This window comes from Temnothorax curvispinosus, unplaced genomic scaffold (assembly GCF_003070985.1).
Source record: "Temnothorax curvispinosus isolate PA1 unplaced genomic scaffold, ASM307098v1 QBEX01010543.1, whole genome shotgun sequence".
Classification (NCBI taxonomy): domain Eukaryota; kingdom Metazoa; phylum Arthropoda; class Insecta; order Hymenoptera; family Formicidae; genus Temnothorax; species Temnothorax curvispinosus.
The window spans coordinates 6,243-6,764 of record NW_020220323.1 but is presented as its reverse complement, the minus strand read 5'-3'; the positions used below and the strand labels follow the sequence as shown (position 1 = coordinate 6,764).

The following is a 522-nucleotide window of genomic DNA, read 5'->3' as shown; positions in this document are numbered from 1 at the left end:
AAATTCAAAGTAAAATATCTTATTATTTTAGTGTATCGATATCAGTGTACCGATGGTATTGGTATTACACGTCAACACTGTTGTTCTTATTAGAAATTTCGATTTAATTTATGCTTCCCAGGTAGCAGAGTGACGTATTAATTCTGTCTTAATGACATTTTTAACGTCAACAGGAAACCTGCTACCTGGGTTTTTATCTTTTTCTCTTTATAGTGCTAGAAAAGGATAAAAAGTACGTCAAACCGAGAAAGTTAATCTACACTGATAGAAATGGACATAAATCATCTATTTTACCGTGACGTTCGTCTTATCTGAAAACGTTCGATGACACCGCTCGGCGTCGGCGTCGCGCGGGAACGAGAGGGCCGCGCGCACTTGTCGTCTCTGCCGATCTTTCTTCCGCAGCATGTACGATCTGTCGGTCGTGCGACGGATGCGGTCCACCTCGTCCAACGCCTCCAGGGTCGGCGCCAGTCTGGCGTCGCGTATCCTCGCGAGCTCGTCCCTCTCCGAGATCTCATC

At 45.4% G+C, this 522-nt stretch overlaps 1 protein-coding gene across 1 annotated transcript in view; it reads right to left on the bottom strand.

The window, feature by feature from the left end:
- Window positions 1-375: 375 nt before the first annotated feature.
- The window catches only part of LOC112460434 (cilia- and flagella-associated protein 69-like), a gene marked incomplete at its 3' end in the record, with an annotated part of 5,236 nt that continues 5,089 nt past the window's right edge, over window positions 376-522 (bottom strand). Inside the window, exon 10 of the mRNA XM_025025095.1 lies at window positions 376-516. Within this exon, the coding sequence (XP_024880863.1) occupies window positions 376-516 (141 nt within the window). The remainder of the gene's footprint in view (window positions 517-522) is intronic.